Here is a 26,201-nt window from a genome sequence, read left to right as displayed (position 1 = left end):
TTCCTCCTCATTATGACCAAGCTGCCGGGCAAGGTCTCTGGTTTCTCCCTCCTGCCGTGCCCTGGCACCCCCGCAGCATCCCCACAGAGACGGCTTCCTTGCCATGATGAGCTTTTGACAGGCCCCAAAACAGCCTGCTTAATGCTGTGCCAGGCCAGACATGGAGCGGCTGGGATGCTGGCAGCTTCTTGGCCCACACCATGCATCACGGGCCTCAACCCATTTTACCCCTCCTTTTCCTCCTCGCTCTCTCTCTCTCTCCGCCCTTTCTTTCTAGTGCCTCAGGATTGTTATGCAAAGCTTTCCAGGCAGAGATTGTGGGAGTTCTTTCAAGCACAGATGTATCCAGATCATATTTGTACAATCTCTCATCGTAGCCAGAGATTAAGATCCAGGCTGCTGTTATCTTGGCTGAGCAGCCAGGTGCGAGGCTGTGGCCTCACCTGGGATGCGTACCACACCTTTGAAACACAGAGATTCACTATCTGAATCTCTGCTGACAGCTGTTGATCCATTAGATTCCCTCAGAGATGGTGATTCAAGCTCTTAATCGTTGCACCACTATTGATAAAATGCACAATGACAAGTTAAAAACATCCACAGAAGAATGGAACAACTTTAATCACATTTCTTATTTCAACAAATAACAGCTTTTTTTAAGATTTAGCATAAAAACTGTGCATAAGAATAAAAACTCAAGCTGCAGAGACTAAGAACAAAGATACACTACTGCCATCCAGTGTTAAACTATGAGTACTGCCTACAGTGAGTTAAAATAAACATGTAGTCCATCTGCTACAAGTGACTACACAAGGATAACTCATCACAGCTACACCATGCCTTCTCCATTTGTGGTCCGTTTTATGGCTTTTGAACTGTAAACATTGTTCCAAGGAAAAGGAAACACCTAATGCTTGTGTTGTGACATTCTCATCTCCATGGGCTGCTTTACTGGACTCAGATTAAGACTATAGCAACTGTTGGAAAAATAATTGTGTTGGTGAAAAAACAGGGCCTATAACCTGCCTCATAACCAGAACAGGAGTGTATATAATAAAATAACAGCGAATGTGCATTACAGATTATTAGAAACACATGTTCTGAGAATCATTAAAGCAATGACCCTATTGATTACACCTATTAAATCCACTTCATTATAAATGGATGGAGATTAAAAAAGACTCTTTTGAGAAGGATGTAAGACATTGATGTCTGGGACCAGAGATTTGGAGCTTTTTTAACAACATTTGAAAGCGTGAAATAAGGCAGGGCTGCTGAGATTTTCACACTCAACAGTTTACCATGTGTAAAGACAAAAACACACAATGGATACAGCTGCCAACAGCCACACAGATCCTCACTGTGTCCACAGAGAAACTGAGGAACTGAAACCTTTAAAATTGTCGAATACAAGTTTCTTTAATGAATTCTGGTGCAAGTTTGCAACACTCATGGAGGAGCTATAACCACAGGTATATGCATTTATGAAGTAGGATGTAAATATGGTTCAAGCTCCTGTTTGGGTGAGCATCTACTCTGTTGCTTGATGTCCATTTACAAGCAAATTTCTGTAGAAAATTCAACACATTAACACCTTGTGGAGTGGTGCCAGCAAGATAAAATGTGTACTCAGACAGATAAAGTTACTTTATTAAGCATAATGCTAATATTGTAAGTGTATAGAGTTTTGGTTAGATTGAATTATAGCCACCTTCTACAAATATGACATGTACCAAAATCTCTGTAAAACACCTGGTACAGTTCGGGCTCCAGTGAACAGAACATGGTCTGATTATAATACAGTGTAATGCCAGTGTGTGTTTTTAACAGACAACCAATCAAAGGAAAACACAGTGCCTTGACCACACTCATATGCTATAAACTAGACATGTCTGGTGAATGTAGAAAAATGAAAAAGAAAACAATCTTAAGAATGTAAAAATGCAATAAATCATTCCCATGACTATGTTTTACAACTAGTGCCAGACACCTCTGTCTTTTTTTTCCTTTTCCTACAGATTCACCCACCAGTCAGGGAATATTTTCCTATCTACATTAATGGTGAGACAGCTGTGGGGCTCTCATGCATGTTGCAGCCACATATCATGCTTCCTCAGGCAGTCAACAGTCATGACATAAACTATGTGCTTGCTTCCTCTCACACACACATTTCATGGTGAGATAAGTGGAGACTTCAGCAGAGTCCTGTCAGGAAAGTATTTACTTTCCTCCTCGCCCCCGTGAAGAGAACACACACACACACACACACAGAGTCACACACGTGCTCAGTTGTTTGCCTCTCATTCACAGTTCATTGCATTTGCATATGAAACATTGGTTTCACACTTGAGATAAACACAAATGAGCAGCATTGTCTTCCATGTGTTTCAGATGCAAACATCCACCTTAGAGTGAAAGGTGCATAAAATGGCAAATATTTGACAAATATAATTCATCAGAAAAACACATTTTCACCATCAAAACTGTTTCCCTTGACTCAGTTCTGGTGCAACAAGAGGAGGGAGAGCTGGTTCTAATTGGGATGAGGAGATAGGCTGTAACCTTATCTGCAGAAAGCTGCTGTGTGCTGCATTATTTCATCTCCTCGTGTGCCCTGAAAAAATATGACAAAAACATCAGAGAATGGAAAAAGCATGACCTCAGACTTTGTAACCTGGCAGATATAATCCAATCATTCTGCTGAGGGCCTAACTTGCGTTTAACGCCAGTCTATACATCATACTGTATATCTAATTTAAGACTGAGCTGACTGGTCTTTGAAGAGGCAGTTTTGAAATCACATTCCAGTTTCCCCTCCCAAACAGCAAATTATTTCTGCTCCCGCGAGACGTGTGATTTCGGACTCAAGACTTGGAGCAAATCACTTGCAGACTACTTCATGAGAAGTTTATTAATCTGGGACAAGGGGTCTGGGATTCAAGTGGAAGTATAAACAACCTCATCAATGGACAACGTAAAAAGCTTTGACTACAGAAAGTGTGCGCTTGGTTCCACCTCAACAACATCAACTTCAGAGTCAGGTTTGACGCCAGATACCACAGAGAAAAGTAACAGCAAAAATGTGCCCCATAATTGGTAACAGTCTCTGAATTTATGTAAGCAAGGTAGGCTGTAATTAATCCCAGCACAATGAGGATCCTCTGTGGAGCGTGCTCATGTATTTGTTATTGGACGTCACCACAGGGCCACTCTGGAGCCCATCAGATACAGTGTCTAAATACACAGCAATCAGAGTTTTTTTTCTAAAACATCTTCCACCAATGGCTCAGCAACAATTACCAAAGGTTATCAAGGAGCATCTACCAGCAGACTCTGACCTGCATGAACCCACCCTCATTTCCCCCAAAACGTGCCTCAGCGCCTTATTTCTTCCTCATTAAAGTCCCTGAATCAGGCCATTTAAATTAAGATGGCCTGCAGTACTTTGCGAGAGCTGGAAGAGAGACAGTGGGAAAGGCTGTTTGGAAAGACGCTGAATGTAGCTGGCACTTCTTATCTACCACATATTAGCAAAGTTGAGAAATGGTATTTGCCATGTTGCATTAGCCCACTGCCGTCCCATGATTGCCTGCCATTCCCAGCAACAACATGATCCAAATTCAGTCCAGATGTCTCAGCCCATCAAGCTTCAATATTTCACTACCCCTGGATTAATCTTATCAAGTGTGTCACAGATCCCTGCTTGATAACATCTCACAGGACTTTAGGAAACCAGTGCCTTCAGCTGACCAAAGCTTCTATCACCTTGCAGATTTATTTCACACATTAATTCATTAAATAAGATAAAACTTTAACCATAAAATGGCTTAAATCTATTGAAGCTTAGATAATCTGCAAGTGTCAAAATGTCAACACAACAGTAGTTACAAATATTAAATTTATAGAAAGCAGATTTCAAACAGTATGTATAACTACTGGACACATTTCCTTATCCAGATGTGGAGAGTAACAAAGTACATTTTCAAATCAACTGCAGTACATGAAGTTTTTACATTTTGTGAGAATTGTTACTCCACTGTTAAGAGGTAGATGTTGAGGTGTGTTAAGCTTAAAAATATATGACACATTTTTATACTCTTAGTACAACTTCTCCTCATTATTTAAACTCATGTATAGATGGTAGCAGATGGGCTCCTTAATGTAGACAAACCAGACATTGTAAAGAATAAATGCAGTTTGTGTAGTTTTTATAGATGTATATTTCCAACACTATACTGTAAATATACATGATTTATAGTTTTGGTCAGGTTAAGAGTTCAGTTATACTTCCTCTTACTCAGTCCTGTTGCAGAACAAGCCCTTTTCTACAACACCTCTGGAAACAACAGCACACATGTATAATCTTTAGTGAGTGACCCGGGCTGTCTACAGAAAGTCCTCCATGTAATCAGTCCAGTTTATAGTGAGTAGTATACGACCAAATACTGTTCTTTAGAGTTTCTAGAGGCAGGTATAACTGACTTCAAAGGTTATTACTTGTTTCAAAGAGTAGCACACAGTGTGAAGAATATGAGCAATGAATATTCCATTAGTTCCTTACCAAAAATAGTATCACATACTGGCAATTTGATTCACTGAAAGAGAAGGAAATCGTTATTTTGGCACTAAACAGCTGTTTTGTTGTCTTCCAGTCAGGATTTTGACCACAGCACAGCACTGAGACTGCTCTTGTTAAGGTCTTCAATGACATCCACTTAAACACAGACAATGGCAGAATTTCAGTCTTAGTATTACTGGATCTCAGTACCACATTTGACACGGTCGACCACAACTATTACTAGACCAACTGGAAAACTGGATGGGACTTTCTGGCACAGTACTAAACTGGTTTGAAACCTACTTTAAGGACAGAGACTACTTTGTATCTATAGGTAATTACACATCTGAGTGGACAAAAATGACATGCAGAGTTCCCCAAGGTTCCGCCCTGGGGCCTCTTCTGTTCAACATCTACATGCTTACACTAGCCCAGATTATGGAAAAAAACAAAATTTACCATAATTATGCAGATGACACACAAATTTACGTAACCATTTCACCAGGGGACTGTGGTCCAATACAAACACTGAGTAAGTGCACTGAACAAATCCATGATTGGATGTGCCAGAATTTTCTTCAATTAATCAAAGATAAAACTGAAGTTATTGTTTTTGGAGCCAAGGAAGAACGTTTAAAAGTCAGCACTCAGCTTCAATCAATAATGTTCAAAACCACAAACCAAGCCAGAAATCTTGGTGTAGTCATGGACTCAGACCTGAATTTCAACAGCCACATTAAGACAATTATAAAGTCAGCCTATTATCACATGAAGAATATATCAAGGATTAAATGACTTGTGTCTCAGCAGGATTTGGAAAAATGTGTTCATGTATTTATCTTCAGTAGACTCAACTACTGTAACAGTGTCATTACAGGTCTCCCTATGAAATCGATCAGCCAGCTGCAGCTGATTCAAAACCCTGCTGCTCAAGTCCTCACTAAGACCAAGAAGGTGGATCATATCACCCCAATTCTCAGATCTTTACACTGGCTTCCTGTTTGTCAAAGAATTGATTTTAAAATAATACTGTTGGTTTATAAGGCATTGAATGGTTTAGGGCCATAATACATTTCTAATCTTCTGCTACGTTATGAACCATCCAGACCTCTCAGATTGTCTGGGACAGGTCTGCTTTCTGTCCTCAGAGTCAAAACTAAACATGGAGAAGCAGTGTTCAGTTTTTATGCACCAGACATCTGGAATAAACTCCCAAATAAAACTGCAGGTCTGCTGCAACTCTGCTCTTTTAATTCACAGCTGAAGACTTTTGTTTGCTGCTGCCTTTTACGAAACCAAATTTGAGGGTTAATATCTTACACTGCACTGTAACTTTTATTCACGTTTTATATTATTCTATTTTAGCTTATTTTTTATTTCCAATTTAATTCTTTTTAATTTTATTTAAATGTCTTTTTATATTGCCTTGTGTTGGTTTTACATTCTGTCTTGATGCCTTTGATGTTCTATGTAAAGCACTTTGAATTGCCTTGTTGTTGGAATGTGCTGCACAAAAAACTTGGCTTGCCTTTTGAAGTTTGGTGCTCAATAAACTAGATTATCAGGAAAATTGAAACTAACAAGGAAACCTTTTTCCTGACGCCTTGATCAATGAAGACTTTCATACCAGTGCAGAGAAATTAAAGAAAGTCTCTTATGCAACAGCTGATGAGGTACTTCAGTGTCCATAATTCAAAAGACAAACTTAAGACTAAAGACTTAAGACAAACACAATCATTTGAGAAATCAGATGTATTTATTCAGTTCTGTTACACATTCTGTGATATTTAAATGTCTGCAGGCTCATTGCATGTCTATTCTCCAAACAAAGCTGTTAACAGCTGCCATTGTGCCAAAACAGTCTGATCCACCAGCTGATAAGCTTTAAGTGCATATAATTATTAACACACTAAAATAGGAATTTCCACATACAATACTCTCAGGCTCAGAAAGCCACATCATCAGTTTCAGTATACTGATAAGGAAAATTTCCCTCATGATGCATATTTCAAATTTAGCATCTAAGAGTCTTACTCAGCTGCAGGTAGTGACCATGCAGGAAACAACTGAACCCCATACAAACTGACTGACATTTAAGAAAGATAGTTTTTCAACCTGCCATTCAATTCCCTGAGCTGAGTCTGGGATACCAACTACGCCTTCTCACCAGGCAAAGACCTTTTCCTCTCTTAAGAATTCCTGTCCTTGGAGTGAAAATCCTGTTTGATGGGCCCTGGATTGCGAGGTCTAAAGCCTGTTTCCACGAGGGGCCAAGGTCACACTGGTTTCCCCAGCTCTGGCCTTCCAGGATCAGTCTTCCTCTGAGGAGAGCTGGGCTCCATCATCATGAACCTCTCTGTAGGCAGCCATGGGGCCACCTTCAGGAGTGTAGCTCCCCATAGAGATCTTCAATCCCTCAGACAGTTTCTGGGCTGCCAGCTTGGCCTGCAACTCCTGAAATTAAACACAACAAAGAGGAAAAAGTTGACATGAATAGGCTTGTAAACAGAAAACAAGCACATTATTATAAAGAAGCACAGCCACAGCCATTAAACCATCAACAAAAGTAGGACTGGTCATAAGCTTTACAGGCTTCTATAAGTTGACAGCAGCACAGTGTCTGACGTTTGGCTCTAAATTCCTGATTTTGGATGTGAAGTGATACAGTGCTGACACAGCCTAAATACTGCCCTCTAGAGCTATTAGAGGGATCTGATATGGACAATTCACACTTACTGGATTCATTATTAATTAATTCCCTCCTCATTTAATTAGATATTCAAATGTAAAGACAAGCCAATGTTGTATGATGTTGTACTCCATTTGTTTTGAAATTAAGCATCTAAATACAACACCAAACTCACTATTGCAGAATAAACTAGTTTGTGAATATTACATTACAATAGCAACTGAGAGTTGCCTTTTTGATCTTTAACACTACACCTTATATATAGAAGTATAATAATTTTCACATCTCTACACACAGTGTCTCTACAGTGTTCAAAATAATCCAAACAGGATGAACAAAAAGACCTGGAGGCTAGAAACAATATTTATTACTGGTCAAAATAATAAATGTTTGATTTTTTTCCACATAAATATATCACCCCAATCATATTTCAAGCAATTCTGTTTACTGTATGAAGTTAAACTTGCATTAATTGATTTTATTGGCCATTTTTTGGGGCAGCGTGGCAAGCTGTAAACACAACTCTGAAATGTAATCACTTCCTAAAGTTGATATTGAGATCATGTTTGCATTTGTTGTGTTTGTGTGCACCTGAGGGAAGTAAGTCCCATTATGACTCTACTTTTAGCTCTGTACCCTGTAAGTCTGCATCCAGTTTAGAGTGTAACGTCTATAATGTTTAATGTAATGTAATATATACACCCTATGTATAAGATAAGAGTCTGGAGAGCTCAGACTGTACACAGCTCCATCCATCTACACACTAACCTGCTGTTTCTTTGTCTGCTCTTTCATAAGCATGGCCGACTCTTGCAGAGACAGAAGCTGAGCTGGGTTATGGTGGAGAGGAGGGAGTTTTGCGGCAGTGATGTCATCCAGGTGCTTTTTGTCCCGCTCCCTCCTGGCCTGTGCTGAGAGCAGTGATGAGCCTTCAGAAGACTCACTGGGTGACGAGGATCCTGATGGAGGGTTGTCACTTCTGTGAGGCAGCCTGGAAAAAACGGAGTTGCCACAGAGTAAAATGTTGAGAAGATTTTACTTCCAATCATAGAAATTATCAGAAATATGGAAACACAGCATAACCACAATGACAGATAATGTTACTGGAATACACCTACAAAATTTATTTAGTTTCACATTGTTGTAAATAGTCGATACACTACTCACTGATTTGGTTTGAATTTTTGCTTCCCCGGGGCTGAAGTCTTCTCTGTTTTTTCCACAATAGTTACATAGTGAGGCTTTTTTGGTATCTGTTTTCTCAGAGAGTCATTGTCTTTTGCAGTGCTTTTTAATGGGTCTTTGGTCTTGCTACTGAAACCAGTACTAGCCGTTTCAGACAGTCTGACCCTTTCCAAGGCCTCCACAAGGTCACTCTCTTTTGTCCCATCCCAGTTCAGAGAGGCCCCAGCAGCAGCCGTTTCCATGGTTTCAACAGCAGCTGCTTGGGAGACAAACTGCTGCTGTCGCTTGTCCAAAGTGTGGTTTTCCTGCACATGAATTGAGACAGGTGAGGGGTCCTTCTCCTGTACTGTGTTGTCTGCAGCAGCCTCACTTTGCCCGGCCACTGGAGCATTCTGGATGGCACGTTGTTGCATAGTGAAAGCCTGCTGGTACTTGGACTGTAGCTCTGCCCTGGCAGCAGACACCAAGCGCTGTTTCCTCTCTTCTTCATCGTGATGTTCAATGGCAAGGCGAACCCTCTCCGCAAATTCTCGTATCTTTTTCCCTTTGTCAGGAAGAGTCTGTAATAATCTCCTGCGAACAACACAAACCCATCATTTCCTGCTACATAAACATTTAAAACAATCATTAAAGATGCAGATGGTAACAAATTTAAGGTAAAACCAACATAAAGAGTCTTATTAAGGAATTGGGCCACAATGAGCCTCTAAAACAGCTTCATTCTTCATCCTTCCTAAAGATATTCCCTCATATGGTGTTTGGGTGAATTTGGTGTAGAGCTGTCTGGTGCAAAATCCTCCACAAGTATTCAGCTGGATTGAAATCTGGAGACTCTGTATAACCATAATAGGTGCTCATATTCATTCTGACCACAGTCTGTGCTTGATATATTAGCCACGTTTGAAACTGGAATGGATGCTGACATTTGTATTATTTATTTCCATACAGCATTTTTACAGATTCAAATAAATTGTACGGCACACTTCACAAAACTCAGAATGAGATTTAAAAGGTGCTACTGGACAAGGTTAGTTTCATTGTAATAATTTTGCAGCATTGCAGAATTGATGCTACATCATGAACATAATGAAGCTGGTGTTTCTTTTCTCTGAAGGGCTCAAAAGCATAAAGAACAACTTTATTGTGAGACCACATATTTAGGTTTGTAGCCAGGGTCATCATACAACACATTATTATCATTATTATTATTATTATTATTGTTATAATGATAAAGCCCAGAAGCTTCTTTTCTCTCAAAAACATTTGTCATCAGTTGTTTCAAAAAGTACTAAGATGAGCTTGTAGCCACTTAGTCAACGAATCATGTAACTTAACATTCACAGTGCATTCACATATGCAGCCTCATGTGCACTTACAACACTGATTTAGTTAAAATTAGTGAACATAGAGCTCATGTGTTCATTTGTACCATAGACCGTATATAAAGAGAGACATATAAAATATATATTTATATAATATATATAAAAATATATTAATATGATCTGTAGATCATCTGTGCTCTATAAAACTTTAGACTCTGTTCAAGAGGATTAACCGACATACTGATAACGCGGGAAATACCTAATTACAACTGGTCAAACTACTTTGTGTGCTTAAGTTAACGTGTATTTTGTCAAATTGTATTATCAAACTGTATTAGACCAACTTTTAGTGTGTTTTCAAGCCAGGAAATGTGTCATGCCTGAACTTCAGCCTGTATCGTGTATGAGTGTGATGATCATAACATGAGGCACAAACTGAGCCTCATGGTGTGATATTTACTTGTTGGAGAGAATCTTGTCCTGTCGGAGGAGCAGTTCTTGGAGCTCTTCTCTGCTGTGGTTTCTCAGATCCCCCACCTGTCCCTGGCGCTCTGTCCACGACGAGGACATCACTGTTAGCTAAAAACAGCAGCTAGCTTCAACTATTCACAAACACCATGAACTAACTTAACGTCTCAGTTTAACATTCATCTTAAAACCCCCTACTCATACGTTAAATTAATCGTTTAAAAGGGCTTGTTTGTGGTTAAAAAGCGTCATAAGCCTCTTTAGGTAATAGGTTCACTTCTTCAGCACATTAGACAACAACATTTCAAAGTGGGCTTCTTCTTCTTCTTCTTCTTCGTGAGCGGAAATCAGACACGTGACGTGTCGCTCCAGCGCCCCCCAGTGTTCAGGACAGTATGTGCAAGTGCAACTCTCCAGTGAAGATGTGTTGCTGCCCTCTGCAGGTCAAATGTAGTCATCAACACCAAAAAGGAGTTTCAAAGAGCAGTCTGTTAAGCCTCTGACAGTTTTCCCTGTATACGATGTTTCTCTCTTCTCTGTGTTATGTCTCAACAGGCTTCATCATCTCTGATTTTCCACAGCTGCATTTCCGAGCCGGATGTTTCCCAGCCAGTGCCGTGCCAGCCCACACAGCTCATCGAACAATGACCCAGCCAGCGTCAACCAAGAGGTTACAGCTGTGTCCTTTCTGTCCCTTCTCAGGGTTCAAAGTCTGTTCAACTGTTCAGCTGTGTCTTTACTGTTGGAGGAAAACCTCAGTTGACTTTCTCTAATTGTTTTTCCACAAGTTATTATTTGTTTTTTATGTATTATGCTGCAAGTTTCTCTTTTTCAATGCATGTATTATGCATTTATGTCCTGTGTACTTATTCAGATCATATCAGGCACTAAAACATTTGTGGCTTTTTTACATTTAGTAATTTTCTATGCATTTACTCCTAAGAACTAGTAGGAATATGTTTATCATACAGCTTAACAGCTTGTAGAGATTTCTTTTTAAAATACTATACAATAGTGCACTTAGTTGTACCATCTGATTAGATGTACTTTACTAAGAGTAATATTATATCATTGACACATCTGCAACTCTGTGTTTTGCTATATGTGCATTCACAGTTTTACTCTTTCATACTAAACACATCTTGAAGTTGAAAGGTTTTTTGTAATTTACAAAAACCCCACTTGGAATCACTCTATCTTGCACAGCTTATAAATGTGTTTATTTACTTACTGATTTTACTGCTTACTAAAGCTATCACAGCTATTATTGATTCATTCATTTAGGTTCTTACCGGGCACCTGAAATTTTCTTTGTGAAGTGTGTATGCATAATTTAAATGCCTACAAATACACACTGAACTATCTGCATACTATATAGAACAGAGTTCCCCAAACAAACAAACAGTGCAAAAGTTTTAGGCACTTAAGATGTTTAGATTCTTATTCATTATGCAACACCATCAAATTTATTCTGCAGCATGACAATAACCCCGAACATACAGCCAGAGTCATAATGAACAATCTTCAGCAACAAGAATAAGGAGTCCTGCAACAGATAGTTTGGCCTCCACAGAGCCCTGATGTCAACATGATCAAGTCAGTCTGGGATTACATGAAGAGGCAGAAGCAACTGAGACGCGTAAGTCCACAAGTTCTCCAGGTGCTTCTAACAACCTACCTGCCAAATACCTTGAAAAACTGTGTGCAGATGTATAGAGGAGAAATTGAGCTGTTTAAAGGCAAAGCGTGCTCACAGAAAATATTGATTTGATTTATATTTCTTCTGTTTACTGAAGTTTGTATGAAGTTAACTTTTAAATAAAAACTATTAATGCCATTATTTTTAAAGCATCCTCACTTTAGTTTTAGTGCCTAAAACTTCTGCATAGTGCTGTGTTAGTCTGGAGGTCAGTGTTTATGCATTTGATCGTGCATGACATTATGTAAATGTGTGAAATGTAATCATTAGAAAGGGAAGGAACACAAACCAGAGAGCATAGAGCGATCTACTGTTATCATCAATGAACAATGAAGGAAGTCATATATAGTATATATATATATATATAATATATATATTTGTATGCTTCAGGGTTAAGTAAATTTATGAGGCTGTATATACGTGTGAGGGTTCATTGACACAATCAGGATGTCTGTTTACTTATTGAACAATATTATCTTTATTATTCAAACATATGCTGGCCTCTTATCAATAGTTTCAGTATGATATGTATCATTTAGGAAAAGGCACATTATAAAGCTTTATCTCTTTCACACAGTTCTGGCAGTGCAGACAACAGCTGGATAATACTTGTGCCTTTGGCTCAGGAATGGCAGTCACCGTAGTGAGGTCATTACACTTAAAGTGATTTAATAGTTTTATCATTAGCATAGAAATTTACTTTATAACATACCCTGTTGCCAATTTTTAGATATTCATTATTCATTCCCGCCACCAAAATCAGACAGTAGACTGTTCACAAAGGCACACAATATGTTAATAAATATTTTGTACATAATGTGACAATAACAAAATAATATTCATTTAATTTGTACAGAACTGATACAAAATGATAGGAAAATACACACATAAACCATGTCGACCTTCATACAGGTTTTAATGCTCATATCTTAGTGAGCAAAATAAGTGGGCTACATTTACTGTAAACAAAACAAATATATAATCCTTTAGCACATTATATACAAAATATGTTTACAGAGCATTAGATTGTTTACACGCTACAGTATGCAACATTGTATTATCATTAATAGTGCTATGTGCAAACATAAGCTGAAAATCTACATGACTTTTAACATCACCAACCAGATTCATTTTTTCACCATATGTGATAGAGAAGTGACCATTAGCCTCTGCATGTAGCAACTTAAGACTTAAAAAAAATCTCATCTGCGTCACATATGGTGATTTTTAAAATGATAATTGGCAGTGGAAATAAGACCAAAGAGAGGAATTTGCTTTCGTGCTGAGGGTTAGCTGAGAAGATGAATACCACTTTAATAGTTGTACAGCAAATATGAAGCTGCAGCCAATAGACGGTTGGCTTAGCACAAAGACTGGAAACAGACTGGAAACTGGAAAGAGCTAGTCCAGCTCTGTTCAAAGGTACAAAAAACGCCTATCAATACTTCTGAAGGACACTATTTAACATCTTATATCTTGTTTGTTTTGTTTGTACAAAACTGAAGTGTAAATAGGGTCATGAGCTGAATTTTCTTGGCTGGGAGCAGTTGCCAACCAACCAGCGGAGAGACTCCAGTCTAGCCTGGCTCTGTACAAAAACTTACCAGCACATTTAAAGCTCACTAATTAACATGTTATATCTTGTTTGTTTAATTTGTACAACAAACAAACTGTAAAATTACACACTGTGATGTTACAAGGGATATTTGCCAGGCTATTTTGGCCACGAGCAGTCAGTGTAGAGTGGTATTGATCTTATTTAAAGGACCAGTGTGTAAGATTTAGCGGCACCTAGTGAGGTTGCAACCAACTGAATACCCCTCCCCCTCCCTTTCAAAGTGTTAAGAAGATCCAATGTTGGCCGCAAAACCTGCAAAAAACACAAAAGGCCCTCTTTAGATCCAGTGTTTGGTTTGTCCATTCTGAGCTACTGTAGAAACATGGCAGGCTCCGTGGAAGAGGACTTATTAATATTAGCTTCCATTTCTGCCAAGTCCGTCCTGCTAGATGTCACTAAATTCTACACACTGTACCTTTAACACACTTAGCAAGAAAACAAACAGATATCCAAAAATGTTAAAACAATTCCTGTCACATCACTCTATATTCATCTTTGCCGTTAGTTCCATCAGTTTCATGAACGGTGTATAAATTTGAGGTGGTCTTGACCTTGCTTGAGAAGAGGACAGGGGTGGAGAGGATTCTTCTGGAGTTGAGCGTAAATCTGTGTTTGTTCCAGCATCAACCTCGTGTCTGCTGCTCACAGGAGGTTCAGATTCAGACAGATGGTTGTAGGAGAACGATCCACTCGGTACTGAGGGGCTGGACTGCAGGTAGCGGCTGTACTCAAGAGGAGTGTATCGAAGTAAACTGGACTCCAGCCTGCTGGGTGGAGGATTTGTAGGCTTGAACGTCCTTGGCTGTGTTGGCAAGGTTAGGTAGAGGGATGGATGTTGAATGGGAGATGTGGGGGGTGAAAGTTGTGTGGGTGGTGAAGGTTGAAAGGGTGATGAAGGTTGCACAGGTGGTGGGTGTTGTATGGGATGGAGATGAGATGATTCACACTGAACAGGAGGTTCAACATCATGCCTTTTTGCTTCACCTCTGTGGATGCATAGTCATACATCAGAGTGAGAAGCCACCTCCAAATGAAGCAGCAAACACACCTTATTCTACTAAGCATGTTTCCTCAACTTTGCCTCTTACCTGTGGAGTAGATCGCAGCCTACTCCTATCTCCCTGGTTTCCAAAACCTCTTGTGGCCTATTACTCTGTGTAGACATAAAATACTTCAGCTTGTCTTCTAATTCATTATTCTAGGAAAAGGAAAAGAGGAAACAACGCTGTCAGGTCAGATTCATGCAAAAGACTGTAGTCACTTCAAATGTGAAAGTGACTCGATAGGTGCAGTGACACAAGGAAATCACACAGACATTGCTGAAAGTTCAGGATATCCAGCGCTCCGCAGCCCAGGAAATCATCTGTAGCCATGCAGTAGATTGCAACACCACACCATAAACAAAACACGCAGCAAACAAACACAGTGAACTGTTGTCTTACCTCACACTCCACTATCGCAATTCTGTCCAGAAGCTCCGAGATGAACATATCCTTCTGAGCAACTTGAGCCCGAAGTGTTTCAACCTTCACAATTTCAAGAAGACAACATTTATTAGCAAACAGATATTATGTGTTTCTCTTCTCAGATTATTCAATTGTGATCTTATATAGATTGTTGGCATCAATGCTTTATTTTACACATCTGTAATTTCCCAATAATTTACTTGGAAGTTTCCTGGAAAGAACTATCATATCTAATTATGGGGAAACTAGGAATGGAAAGAAAAGCTCAATTTAAACCCAAGTTACAAGTTATTTTTAGAAACTTGTATGCTTTCTTTTAGACAAATTTCATATTTTGGCATGTTCAAGTGAGCTGCTGTGCACTGACTGAAATATTTTCTATATTTCACCAGCAGTGTACTGGAATTGTACTAATTGCACTGTAAAAACACTGTAAACACAGTGAACACTGTCTCTGTTTTCCATACTGTATATACTGCACAGTATACTGTCAGTTTACAAAGCTCTTTTCATGAATCGTCTTGGAAATTATTCAGAAATTATGGATTGTTACGGCCCAGAGGTTGTTTAGTGACATTTTCTGTGCATTTGTATATTGTGTGCTTTAACCCCCTGTGTGTGCTTGTGGATTTCTTTCTCTCTGATGAACCTGCTGTGGCAGCTCTGTGTAACGGGCTTCAGGAGAGCTTCTCTGACTGGCTGAGTAAATGATTGTGTGATTGAGTGTGTGCAGATTGTTCCAGAGAGCTGATTGGTTCCAGCCTAAAAGATAATGGTTTAAAGGCCAACTTCCCCCAGCTCCTGCAGGTTCTCCTCTCTCCACCTCCAACCAGCCAGCCAGCCAACATGTTCTTGTGCTGAATATTGTAAATAGCTCTGCAAGTATATAGCCTAGGTTGCGTTGGGGGGGGGGGGGGGGGGGGGGGGGGGGGTAGCATTTTTGTTTAATCTCTTTCCTCCTGTTTTGCTAAGTTAGTTCGGTCAGTAATTTGTATTTTTGTTTCTTTTTGTTTGAGTAGGTGATTTCACTTTGTTTAGCTTTAGTTCCCTTTTGTTTGTTGTTATGCTGCTAACCCACCCTGAAGCCAAAAGTATGAAATAAACATTTAAATTCCTTGTTGCTGGTGGTTCTTGGGAGCTGTTGAGAGGGGAGTCTCATTTTCATGTTGTGCCAGGGTTTCCATCAGAGTGGGTCATAACATGGACCCATTAAAAAAAGATTTTATGCAGCAGAATTAACTTTACTGAAAGACCAAGGTGAGCTATGAACTTACAAAAGGCCATTTAAGACTCTAATAATATGCTTTTTTTTAGATTTTTTTTGGCATTTAGCCTCTGTTAGATATACAGTAGGTCACAGTAGAGATACAGACAGGAAATGGTGAGGGAGAGAGAAAGGGTTTGGCTCACAGTGAAGACCCACCGCTGGAATCCAACCAGAGACGTTGCGATCACAGAATATGGTGGTGTGTGTCTTAACCACTAATGGCCACTAGGACGCCCCACCCTTTATGCACACTGGGTCAGATTAGGTTTTAAGTACCTTCTGTGCACTGAATTCATACGTGTGACGTATGTATGTATTTAATCCTCACCCATTATCAAAACACAAAGATGAACAGGAAACCTAAATGCATGCAACTCACACAGAGATAAATAAACTCTCCTCACCTCCTCAATCATTCCTTTGACTTTCCTTTGCTGGCAGAACACCATATCGTTCAAGTGCTTGATTCTCTCACGGAGATCCACAGCTTCACCTTGCAGCTCTTTGGACCTAAAGATGACCAGCGACCAGTTATCCTCACAAATAAACTCATTACTCTGGTGTCTGTGCTGCACCTTCACCGAAACAGGCGTGAAACTGTATTCTTCAGCTTGGAAATTAGTTGTAGGCAAAACAATCTTAAGTCAAGATACACTTATAAGCTTTTTTTCCATAGCTTTCCACTTGTTCAGCTCACAAGAAAACTTAAGATTCAGCTGAGCAAACTCCATCCACTCATTAAGAGAGTGTGATATGGTTGAAATTTCAGGAAAAAGCTAGTAAGTGGACCTTTATTAGGGATTGTTTTGTCAAACTTGACATTCATTTTCTACCTTTTGGCTACAGTTGAATCAGTCGTGTCTGTCAGCTCCATCAAACGGAGACGCTGTTCACATTCTTGCAGTTTCCTTTGAAGTTGAGTCTTCTCCTATTGAATGATTTCAAGGTGGTTATTATGTAAAGGTCATGTAAAGGTGGCTATATTTTGTTATGCAATGTCAAAGGATGGGCTCACATTTTTCATGTCCATCTTACTACAACACTCACACGCCCATAAGTTCAATAAAATAGTTAAGCCCAAAGAGATCCCTCCCTAACGTGGTGTCAATGTGAGTGATGGTGAATAAAATCCACAGCCCTCATTCGGTGCAAAAATGCATTCTTATGTTACTGTAACTTGATATGAGGCTTCAACAGTCTTGAATTTTACAATGAAGCGGGTATCTTACAAAGTGTTTTTAGCATTTCATACTAAAAGGACTGTAACTCTGAAAGATACCCATTTGATTCCACTAATTCCCACTACTGAAATCTCATATTGGCTTCAGCAGAACTTTTAAATGCATTCATGCACAAACTGAGGACTGACGATTTTGTGCCACATCGGCTACAATGGATTGTGTTTGTTTGAAGTGGATCTCTTTGTGGTGGAGGAATGATTACAGCAACCAAACATGGTTTCAATCTACATAATGGAATGTAAATACTGTTTTAAGATTTTAAAAATGCAAACTTCTCATTTAAAAATTGCCTTACCTTCCCCATACATTCCAGTAGACGCTCAAGTTCACCGATCCTCTGATCTCTCTCAGAAATCTTGGCCTCTGCGGTCCTGATATTCCTCTCTGCTTCTTCCAGTCGCCTGATGTACTCATCCAGTTGGGCCTGTGTAAGTAAAAATACACTTTGGCTCAGATATAGAACTTATTTCTAAAACTGCTCATTAAATGACCCAATTTTTGTAATTATCATTTCTGGCGTTCTTTAGATGACACTGCATTACAATACCTGTAAAATGTTTTAAAATCAAAAATTGTCACACATCTGCCTTGTTCTCGTGACATGTATTATTGGCTTTGAAACTATATATCATGTACCATGGTGACAGTTAATGAACAAAGAGGTAAAGAATGCAGACCTGTAGGTTCTCAATTTCTTCCCTGTGTTTCCGTTGTTCCTCCAGCAGCTTTTCCTCATACTCCCTCTGTAGCGTCATCGAGAGCTCCTGCAGAGCCTGACTGTTGGCCTCCCGTGAAGACTCCACCTGGACAGTTCACAGTGCAGCAAAAATTATGACTCCGCTAAGCTGATTATACCATATTGACACTAGAGTAGAAGATGCAGGTGCAGCTGATGCATTTTTGTACTGCAGTAAGATCATCTACTATAGAATCTGCTGGATGAAAACACAGCGCTTTATCTATTATTCCTCATATTGTATTAAAAAGTATTGTCATTTTTTCTCTTCTGGACAAAATAAGAGACAATACTCAGTTATACCCAGTTCTGACTGAAACTGGGTATAAGTTCTCTGAACATTTTTGTGACTATTTTTGATGATCTCTACATATTTCACTGTAACCTACTGCAGAGATGAGAGAAAACGATCAGGTATAGTAGTTATATAATAGGGCACATAAAATAGGTCATGACACACATGTAAAGAATAACTTTTGTATGTTAAGCCTTCTCTTTGTTCATACAATACTGCACAACTTGCCTGTATCCGTCTCTTACTGACTCATCAGATCATTGTGCAGCAGGCCATTTGAGCACCTACTTGTCACACCAGCTGGTTGACCACTATCTCAGTGAATGTGTCAGATCAGGTACTCCCACAGTAATGTTTTGAAATCTGCAGATACATGTGGGTTTGTATGAATGAGTGTGTGTGTGTGTGCTTACACTGCATGAGTGAGTGTGTGTTTACCTGGAGTCTCAAAGTCTGGTTTTCAGCCTGCGCAGCGGCCAGCTCCCTCTCCCTGTCTCTGAGTTTCTCTTGTGTTTTCTCACAGGTGCTGCGCAAACTCTTTACCTCCTCCCTCATGTCCACTCTGTTCTGACAGTTCTCCAGAAGGGATTTCTGCAAAGGATACTTCTTTTACTCATAAATCCAACTCTTCCTGTAATAGCATTGAGCTGTGACAAGGAAGGTTTTCACACGTTCGGTGTCATTGATTTGTTACCTGCAGGCCGATGTTAGCGGATATAAGGGAGCTGTTCATCTGATCAAAGCTCTCCATGGCTGACGTCCTGATCTTCACCTCTGACTCAAGGCTCCTCCGATGTGAGTTGGCAGCCTGCAGAAGCACACAATCTGCATTTTCAGATTCATTCACAGCTTCACAGATTTGAGTTTGATGAGGGAGTTCTGATAATTCAGCCACATGGTATTACATACTGTAATCCTTTACCCTGATTTCCTGTGAAAGCTTCTGCATTGATTGCTGCATCCCTCCAAACTGCCCGTACATCCGCTCTCTCACCTTCTCCAGAGAATCTCTCACCTGTACACAGATACAGAGAACATAGAGAAATTATCTACACAGCAACCCATCCTGCACAACACAGGTGACATGATGTTAAGACATGGATGCATTACTGTAAACTGATGGTCCGGCTGCTTGTTTATCTCACATTTTGTTGTCGTCTCCACTCACCTCCCTGATGTACCTCATCTCATCGTGAAGGTGATTGACCGTCCACTCTCGTGCCATCACTTCCTGCTGTCTGTCCGAGCCCGTCCTCTGCACTATGCCATACACTTTGGGCCCATGATGCTGCAGCGAGGTCTCTGGCACCCCATTGGTCATGTCTCCTAGGTGCTGAGGGAGACAGGATCGCACTGGTCAGGTTTCTGTAGCCACCCTCCAACTGAGGCTGACTTAGTGATTGTGTTTGTGTATTTGTGTGCACGTTCACAAACACAGTTGTTCTTGACTATAGGTCTTTGTGTGTGAATTCGCTCCCTTGCATATGTGCACTTGATCAGGTATTTCCAGCACTACTGTTGCTGAGTACTGGAAACAGAAGGTTGGGAACTGATGGCTAAAAAAAGTGCAAGGTGCATTGGAGGTGTCATGTTTCTGCAACCTGGTACATGAGCTGCTGCCGTTCCTGCCTATTGTGCTTCCAACAGCCGGGCGCCCAATGAAAACAGATGCACACCAGCACAGGAGCAGAGCAGCACTTCAAACAATCCAAACCACAAAATAACAAATGACTGTTTAATCACAGGCACATATAAATAACAGAACTTCAACTTCAATTTCTATGAATATTTCATATCTACAGCAAGAGGCAAATGTTTTGAGCCTGTTAATTATTTTCTTGATTAGTCAGTTAATCATTTGGACGATAAAATGTCAGAAAATAATGAAATCAAAATTCCTAAAGCCCAAAATGATTATAATGTCTAATGTAATTATTTAGTCCAACCTACAGCCTAAAACCTGAATATATATCCAGTTTACTTTCATAGAAGACAAAAAAAAATGGACTAAAAGTGGACTAACCAATTAATTGTCTAATAATTTCAGTTTTTTGGATATTTACAGTTTCCCATGATGCTGCACATCTTGTTGTCTCTGTTCTACATTTTCACATAACACAGACAATATTAAAACATTTTACCGAACCAGTGAGGATGAATCTACAGTATCGCTCTCTTCAAACTTACACAGACACACTTGAGATATGGAATTTGTTACAGTTGTCGACAAGCATCTGCTCATGTTGAATATCCATGAATACATTATTGATGACAGCCTGCGAGTGCACAGGAAGGTGTTATACAGAAGCATGTCAGTGACACACATGCTAAAGCAGCACATGTGTCGCAGTGTTATGCCTATTATTCATGTGGTAGATGTGGCTGTCTACCTGCTGAGGTGACTCCCTGCCAGCTGGCCTCTCTCTTTGGATCAGCCCATTCTTCTTCTTCCATATTTTTTTCGCATCTTTTTCTTCCTCAGTCTGCAGAGAAAAAAAAAAACACAACTCATATTTAAGCCGCTGCTGTGGATGATTTACTTCATTCCATGTGTGGACACCTCAAAAGTGTTCGAAATAAGTGTTATTATTTTGTGCCATCATTCCACAACACCAATACCTTCTAATTAGCAAAGTGTCTGTGGGAATAATGTGCTCTGGTCTCTCATTGTTCCTGGTTACATGTAGAAAATATGTTCTTACAATTACACCATGAATGCAAGCAAACAGACTAATTTCTTGTTTAAAAGATAGATAGATAAATAGACAGACAGACAGATAACATCTTTTAAAAGCTTCTGCTCAAACTAAACATTCATCCAGGACCTGTTGCTCAGAGAAAAAGGCGTCAGTCTCCACATCTAGCAGAGATAAGAGTGCGGAGGACTAGAACAAAGCCGCCAGTGTTGTCTTGTGGACAGGGCCGAGCCTCACATTTCTCCACCACTTAATCTACAGACGACATGCTGCTGAGAAATGGCGAAGGCCTGCTAACAGGCGGATATGAATTCCAGCAGAAGAGAGGGAGGAACAGCCATCTTTATGTTTAACAACACTGCAGACTGCTTCTCTGAGATCTCAGCATCACAATGCTCTCTTTGCCGAGCTTTGAATTTTACAATGCCTTTGTTTACCTGGTGAAGCTGAACCTGCAGCCATGTAATTTTGGTGGAAGGAACAGTGTGCAGAGCATACAAAGTTTCCTTTGTTTTGTTGCCATGAGGAGCTTGACCTGCTCACAGACGTCACCACCTTAACTACCTGAATTAATCAAACATGTAAAAGCTACTGAAAGAGCATAATTAGTATAATTAATTATAAATTATAAGTAATTAATTACATGTTAATAATTACATGTCAGTGCATTGTAAACATTTTCCTGTGTCACTTGTTCATAGCACATGAACTGACTGCTCTATCATATAACTGTATTGTGAAGGACTCAACTGATTGGAATTTGCTTCTTATTTCCAACACAAACATGAACATTGTCTTTAAAGTCACAGCACAAAGACCCTCTGATGTAGCTCATTGGGCTGAATAGAGTTCACTTTGAAGGGACTTTTGGCGACTGTGGCAATGAAATCCAATGCTATAGGTGTAGAAACATTTATATGTAACCACTCTGTGTCTTAGTTGTGTGTGTGTGTGTGTCATGGTGTAGATGTATTACGTCTCATCTAGGTCATAGTCACTGGTTGGATTGTGTCCATATGGTGTCAGGTTGCAGGACACACCCTTTCTAATTTTATAGTAAATAACCACTTTAATCAACATTCCAACTGAAACCAAATATCTCTGAATATCTCTGGAAGAGGAAGTTTTAGTCATTTCCTTCCTCCTTGATTAACTTCACATCTTCCCTTTTTTCTTTTTCCATCACAAAAATTGCACAAAACGCACGTGTCCTAGCCCACATTTTAAATTCCCTCGAGAGATTGAACAACTTCAGTGGAAATTTGGCTAAAAAAAAGGACGCTTCTTGTGTCAATAAATGCAGTAAAAAAAAAAAAAAATTGGACTGTTCAATCAAGCCTTATCAGCACTGTGTCCTTTCTTGACGTTGTGCAGGCATTTCAACTGAATGCTGCTGCAACAACAACAGAGTTACGTGTCACAGTTCAACTCTTCAAGTTGCTTTGACGTTATGTTTATCCACATTGTGCCGAAATATGTATCAGCTTGTTTTAGCACTTCAGTGTATTTACATAAGCTTGCACTGCTGCGCTGTTACATTTTATGAGAAATTCTAGTTGTCTTTTGTGCATCATTTTGTGCATATTTTATTTGGAAACTTTCTTTTCCTTCTTCTTAACTATTATTTAAAGTACTATTGTGACAGTTTGACTAAAGCAATGCATTTGTGTCGATCATCCCAGTGGTATATTAGGTAGGTTAAAGTATTTTTGCAGTGAGATTTTCTATTTTATTTTAAGTTTTTATGCACTATTTTTATTTAGTCTCAATATATCCCTCTAATATTTTTATAACACTCGAGGTTCTTGATCATCTATAAAAACTGATGTCATACAGTTTACTGGTCACTCTGCTGTTAGAGCTGCAGATTTCTGTCAGGGACAAATAAGCTGCACAGTTATGTCCTCACTAAACACACTCTGAAGTACATCGAGCACATATGTGTTACTCTGTGCGTATTAACTCTTGACCAGACTGTCCTCTGTCATCAGTCCCAGTAGTCATGGCCACGCCCTCCCAAGGGTAAGCACATTCAGAGATTACAGCAGCCTGCTATCAGTGGAGTGTGTTGATGTTTGAACACCATGCTCCCGGTGCCAAGGTTCATACAAAAATACACCGCCGTGCTTCTGTCAGGATCCTACTCAGTTAAAGAGACCAAAAACCTCCCCAGTGCCAACAAGGAGTAAAGTATCATACTCAGTTCTCACATTCGCAACAGCCTCTGGACCACAGATCCTGAACACAAACAAAGACCAAGGCAGAGCCACCTACAGCAAACACCCACACAGCCTGCAGCGTGTACTCACAATCATAACTCACACGGTTACTATGTACAGAAACAGACCTGGTTACTGTAATAAGTGCAGTTCTGCAATTCAGTAAGCAAATGATACATTTTTATGAGCTATGTTTTGTTTAGTTATCAGTATTTGTGTCAGTATTGTTTCAACTAAACTCTTAGATGTCTCTGACAAAGTGGAGATACCAAATATACTGTCTGTTCAGCCAAAGCATGTCAAAAAAAACTGTTGTATGGAATATATTTCCACTACAGTCTGGGTTGAGCTTTGAAGTAAATGTGTAACAGCTGTGAATGCATTATCACACGCACACACCCTCCTGTCATGATTGTGTAACCGCTGCAGATGATAAAAAAGCCATAAATCTCAGTGGTTCCGCCTAAGAATTCGTATTCGTATATATGTTGAATCATCACATGTCACTATTTTTAAGAGTGACCGTGCATGTGTTGTTGTAGAGACACGCACTGCTTAAGTTGGTTTGTTGAGACAAATTCAGGTCAACTTGAGGAAATTTGGTTCAGTTGAACTCTATTCATTAAATCTTTACCTAACTAAATGGGTCTGTCAGGCAAGACTTCCAGGCAGGATATACCATGGCTAATTGTAGAATTTGAATGAGGGAGATATACGACTTACTGTGTCTGCAGTTTTGGGCTCCTTGTTTCCATTATTTCCTGCATGGAGAGTTAACCTGAGGCGTCTGATCCCTCTCTGAGAAAAACAAACAGACAAAAAGCAAATTACTGATGTTATGCAAGCAAAACCACATTTTGCATTATAGTTGACATGAAAACATCACTGACCCTAAAGCACAGAAACTCACAGACCTTAACAGTCCACCCACATGTTTTATTAAAGGCAATAGCAACAGAACAGTAAACAAAGTTTATGTAAATGCTCTGAAAGCTTGCTACAGATACCTCCGTCCTAAAGTTTACAACATAGTGGGTGCTTTGTTTGGTTGTCTACCAAGGGAATGTGTTGTCATTTTTACTGTAGACATTGCAGTAATGTATTCATTCATATCCCACACACAGTTCACTAAAATATAATGGGGTCTTTTTTCATTAGCAAACAATAGGAATAACTTAAAAGGCCAATTTAGAACAAAGGCCTGTTTTATCAGAGAGCTGTTTAAATAAACATGACAGTCCTGCCTCCTGCACACTCAGCTCCCATTACGTGCTCTTGTAAGTGAACACATCCTATAACAAACATGAACTTTCAGCAGATCTGGGAACAGAAAATGTTAGCGGGGACATACGCACACTGAGAAAAGTGATTTCAATGCATACAGATGAGGAAAAAGTGGCTGCACAACTGAAAGCAAAAGGGACAAATAGAAGAGGCAGGAAAAAAAAACACCGGGATGTTTACAAAACACAGAGGAGACATGAGAGAGAGAAGTGGAGAGACAGAGGGAGAGTCTCAGTGTCCTGACTGTTCTCTGGGACTTCTTACCTCACTTGAAGACTCTGGAGAGTCCTCTGTTGTGGTGGTGGAAACAGTTCGTCCTGAACCGTAGCGAAGCATGTCTCCTCTTCTGTCCACTCCTCGGCTCTCTTCCTCTCCCTCTCTGTCTCCCCTCCTCCCACCCTTCCTCTCACTCTCCTTCCTGAGTTCTGCTCAAACTCTCAGAGCAACCATCTGCCCCCGGCCCCAGCCAGGGAAGAGGAGGGAAATTCCACTCTGTCAAGTGTGGTGGTGGTGGGAGTCCACAGGGTCCGAGGTTCCTCTCTCTGTCAGGGAATGACCAGGTGCAGACCGGTTCCACACTTCGACACAACTATGTCATTGTCTAATTCCAGCCTGACTGCTCCTAAATCCACCTGGCTGACAGGCTTGTCAGTTACTCAGCAACCACCAAGTCTCTCTCTCTCTGACTCTCTCTGTGTCTCTCTGTATTCCCATCAGACCTGTCAGGCCACATTTCACCTGCTTCCCTAGTCTGTGCCTCCTGCCCTGAGAGTAAGATATTCACAGGGCGGATCTTAACTTGGGCTGGGACAGGTGGGGCACTTTTTATCAATAGAGGTGGCAAATGGGAGGGGCAGGTAGCCTACTTACTTCTCATTTTGCAGTAAAGGAGTTTGATAATGATAATATCTTCCAGTTTTGGCTATATGAAATGTTTTTTAGTCTTAATAATGATCTAACAACTGCAGAATATTTATTCTACCACAATTTGCCTATTTTACTGTATTCATAAACAAAATATACCTTTAAATATATTTTCTTTCCTTTTGTCAAGAGCTTGGTCAACCACAGTGAGAAGAAGAAAAAAGCCCTTTTCAAATTAAAGAAAGCCAGAAACAGGTTTATACTAAAGAAACATGAGGTGACTTACTTTGTGCAGGAGTTGCTATAGCCAATAAATTATTGATACAGTTGATAGGGGATAGAAATGAAAAGGAAGACAGCACGACAAACATTACTTTTTAATGTCACTGTAACCTACTGCCACACAGCTTTACCTTCACACAATGAATTTATCCTCATCTGTTTTTACTGAACACACCAGCTTATCCTGTCAAATATCTTTAAGGAACAGACAGACAATCATCCTGATGGCCAGATCACATTCCTTGTATGAATGGCCTACAGTCACTCCCTTTTAATAGAAACTAGAGACTCAGAAGAATGGATACTTAAGTC

General features: G+C 39.8%; 1 protein-coding gene across 1 annotated transcript; it reads right to left on the bottom strand.

Moving 5' to 3' along the window:
- Nucleotides 1-6,295: 6,295 nt before the first annotated feature.
- Nucleotides 6,296-25,113, bottom strand: polr2m (RNA polymerase II subunit M). The gene is made up of 19 exons (XM_042410651.1): nt 25,008-25,113; nt 24,183-24,257; nt 20,935-21,027; nt 19,713-19,877; nt 19,467-19,559; nt 19,239-19,352; nt 18,983-19,135; nt 18,191-18,316; nt 17,809-17,937; nt 17,106-17,200; nt 16,677-16,782; nt 14,982-15,065; nt 14,628-14,737; nt 14,022-14,525; nt 13,955-13,964; nt 10,215-10,333; nt 8,415-9,005; nt 8,016-8,238; nt 6,296-7,012 (listed from the first exon to the last, which is right to left on the bottom strand). Exons 1-19 carry the CDS (start codon nt 25,077-25,079, stop codon nt 6,869-6,871), a joined length of 3,006 nt encoding a protein of 1,001 aa, XP_042266585.1. The 5' UTR covers nt 25,080-25,113; the 3' UTR covers nt 6,296-6,868.
- Nucleotides 25,114-26,201: the final 1,088 nt, after the last annotated feature.

The sequence above is a fragment of the Thunnus maccoyii genome, chromosome 1 (genome assembly GCF_910596095.1).
Source record: "Thunnus maccoyii chromosome 1, fThuMac1.1, whole genome shotgun sequence".
In the NCBI taxonomy this organism is placed as follows: Eukaryota; Metazoa; Chordata; class Actinopteri; order Scombriformes; family Scombridae; genus Thunnus; species Thunnus maccoyii.
The sequence above is the reverse complement of the archived record's forward strand: the minus strand, read 5'-3'. Positions and strand labels throughout refer to the sequence as shown.

Bases quoted from the DNA above. Each gene is read 5' to 3' on its own strand.
- polr2m (XM_042410651.1), bottom strand. From the start codon at position 25,079: ATGCTTCGCTACGGTTCAGGACGAACTGTTTCCACCACCACAACAGAG. The intron at 17,201-17,808 runs GTAAGGCAATTT...ATCATTCAATAG, and splicing joins TACTGGAATGTATGGGGAAG to GAGAAGACTCAACTTCAAAG. The intron at 8,239-8,414 runs GTGAGTAGTGTA...CGTTTTTTCCAG, and splicing joins CAAAAATTCAAACCAAATCA to GCTGCCTCACAGAAGTGACA.